At 55.2% G+C, this 3063-nt stretch overlaps 1 protein-coding gene across 1 annotated transcript in view; it reads left to right on the plus strand.

The window, feature by feature from the left end:
* LOXL1 (lysyl oxidase like 1) overlaps positions 1-3057 on the plus strand; it is a 62337-nt gene extending 59280 nt beyond the window's left edge. The window contains exons 5-9 of the mRNA XM_014956669.1: positions 263-400; positions 733-889; positions 996-1091; positions 2346-2461; positions 2797-3057. Of these exons, the coding sequence (XP_014812155.1) occupies positions 263-400; positions 733-889; positions 996-1091; positions 2346-2461; positions 2797-2803 (514 nt within the window). The 3' untranslated portion in view covers positions 2804-3057. The remainder of the gene's footprint in view (positions 1-262; positions 401-732; positions 890-995; positions 1092-2345; positions 2462-2796) is intronic.
* The last annotated feature ends 6 nt before the right edge of the window (positions 3058-3063 follow it).

Raw genomic sequence — 3063 nt, forward strand, 5'->3', positions numbered from 1 at the left:
GGGGGGGGGGGGGGGGGGGGGGGGGGGGGGGGGGGGGGGAGAGAAGGGGGGTCCTGGAGTGAGGGCAGATGGGAATGGGGGACCTTCTCTCCTTCATCTTTTTTCACCATCTCCTTTTCTGGGGAGGAACCTCTCCCAGCAAAGGTGTTTGCTGGGGATCTTCCTCCCGGGGGGGTCTCAGGGCTGAGCCGAGGGGAGGATGGGCCTGAGGGCACGGGGTGGGGGGGACATTGGTGACATTGACCCTCCCCGATGTCCCCAGCACGGCCTACACCCCCGAAACCACCGACTACGACGTGCGGGTGCTGCTGCGGTTTCCCCAGCGGGTGAAGAACCAGGGCACGGCCGATTTTCTGCCCAGCCGGCCCCGCCACAGCTGGGAATGGCACAGCTGCCACCAGTGAGTGTCCCCACGTCTGTCCATCCATCCATCCGTCCCCACCAACCCTCCTTCTCATGGCAATTTTAAGGATTTTTTTTTTTTTTAATGGCATTTCTCCTTTCTGGGAGCTTTGCTTTGAGGTCCTTGGTGGGGGGGGGAGAGTGTGTGTGTCACCTTGCTTTCCATCTGTGTCCCTAAAGCCACCAAGCTCCTGCAATTCATGTCCCCAAGCTGGTTTGATGGGGAGCCTCCAAAATCGCATCTGGGGAGGGCACGGTGCCATTTGGGGGCCGTGGAAGGTGGGGAAGGGGGGGGTTATCACCCTGATTGTGCCCCCCCACCGTTGCCAGGCACTACCACAGCATGGATGAGTTCAGCCACTACGACCTGCTGGATGCCACCACGGGGCGGAAGGTGGCCGAGGGCCACAAGGCCAGCTTCTGCCTGGAGGACACCACCTGTGACTTCGGCAACCTGAAGCGTTACGCCTGCACGGCCCATACCCAGGTGCTTTTTTTTTTGGGGGGGGGGGGGGGGGATGGGGATGCTTGAAAAGCTCTTTGGGGTTCCCCCCACCCCAGCACACCCTGAACCCTCTTTTTCTCTCCCCTAGGGCTTGAGCCCCGGCTGCTACGACACCTACAACGCCGACATCGACTGCCAGTGGATCGACATCACGGACGTGCAGCCGGGGAATTATGTCTTAAAGGTGGCCAGGGTCCTTGGGGGAGATTTGAGTGAGGTGTCATTGAGTCCTGGCCATGTGCCAGGACCCAGAGGGTTGTAATTAATGGAGCAGGGTCGAGTTGGGGGCCTGTGACCAGCCGCGTCCCCTCAATATTTGGTCCGGTTTTGTTCAACATATTCATCAATGACCTGGATGAGGGAACAGAGTGTATCCTCACCAAGTTGGCTGGTGACACCAAACTGGGAGGGCTGGCTGACACTCCAGAGGGCTGTGCCACCATCCAGTGTGACCTGGACAGGCTGGAGAGCTGGGCAGAGAAGAACCTCATGAGGTTCAACAAGGGCAAGTGCTGGGGAGGAAGAACCCCAGGCACCACTAGAGGTTAGGGGTTGATCTTCTGGAAAGCACTGCTGAGGAGAAGGATCTGGGTGTCCTGGTGGACAGTAAACTCTCCATGAGCCAGCAATAGGCCCTTGTGGCCAAGAGGCCAATGGGATCCTGGGCTGCGGAGGGAAGAGTGTGGCCAGGAGGTGGGGGGAGGTCATTCTCCCCCTCTGCTCTGCCCTGGGGAGGCCACAGCTGGAATCCTGCCTCCAGTGCTGGGCTCCCCAGTTCAAGAGAGACAGGGAACTGCTGGAGAGAGTCCAGCGTAGGGCAACAGAGAGGATGGAGGGGTTGGAGCATCTCCCTGATGAGGAAAGGCTGAGAGAGCTGGGGCTCTTGAGCCTGGAGAAGAGAAGGGTGAGGGGAGACCTTCTTCATGCTTCCAAGGATCTAAAGGGTGGGTTGAAGGAGGATGGAGCCGGACTCTTCCCAGTGGTTCCCAGTGACAGGACGAGGGGCAACGGGCACAAGCTGGACCATGGGAAGTTCCACTCCAATGTGAGGAAGAACTTGTTTGGGGTGAGGGTGGCAGAGCCCTGGCAGAGGCTGCCCAGGGAGGGTGTGGAGTCCCCTTCTCTGGAGATCTTCAAGCCCCACCTGGATGCTCCTGAGTGATGTGCTCTGGGCAGCCCTGCTTTGGCAGGGGGTTGGACTGGATGATCTCTAGAGGTCCCTTCCAACTCTGACAATTCTGTGATTCCATGATATTTTTTTGGGGGGGCAAAAAATCACCAATTTGGGGACGGCTTGATATCTTCTCAACCATGGGCTTTGGGACCACACACCTTTTTTTGATGCCATCCCCTTAACATGGGTTTAAGCCCTGCTTGTCCTCCCGCTTACTGATTTTTAAGGGTGATTTCCCTTCCTTTCTTTTTCCCCCATTTTTAGGTTCAAGTGAACCCCAAATACATCGTCCTGGAGTCGGACTTCACCAACAATGTGGTGAGGTGCAACATCCATTACACCGGGCGCTACGTCGCCACGACAAACTGCAAGATTTCCCAGTAAGGAGACGTCCATCTGTCCTTCCCTGTCCTTCCCTTGGCAAAAAAAACCCCCACAAAATAGAGATGGGGGTTGGACCTGAGCAATTTAATTCCGTTTCTCCTCCCCTTTTCTGCATAACCATCCAAAAATCGCTGGATTTTGGGTTGGTGCCTTGCTCCCTTTGAGGTGTTTATATTGAATTTCCAAGTTATTCCGGGGAAAAACGAAGCAGTTCCAAAATTAACCTCCCCCCCTCCAACTCTGCCTTTGAAATAACATTTTTAAATGTCTTCCCAAGCACGTTTTGCTAAATCTGTGTGGTTTTGTGTTTGTTTTTCTTTTTGTCTTGCAGATCTTGATGGGAGCAGGGCCGGAGGGATGTCACCTGTCCCAGCCTCTGTCCCCCTCTTGACAAAGTGCCTGAGCTCAGGAGCCTCCGGAGCCCATCACCAGCTCCTCCAGACACCCCCCCCCAAAAAATACCAACCACCAACCCCAACCCTCATTTCTTCCTGTTAAAAGGAGGGGAAGTGAGAATGACTCTTTGAAATATTTTTTTTTTATACTTAACTTTTCTTTAACCTTTGGGTTTTTGGTATTTTTTATTTTTTTTTCCAAA

Source organism: Calidris pugnax, unplaced genomic scaffold (assembly GCF_001431845.1).
Source record: "Calidris pugnax isolate Ruff unplaced genomic scaffold, ASM143184v1 scaffold265, whole genome shotgun sequence".
Classification (NCBI taxonomy): domain Eukaryota; kingdom Metazoa; phylum Chordata; class Aves; order Charadriiformes; family Scolopacidae; genus Calidris; species Calidris pugnax.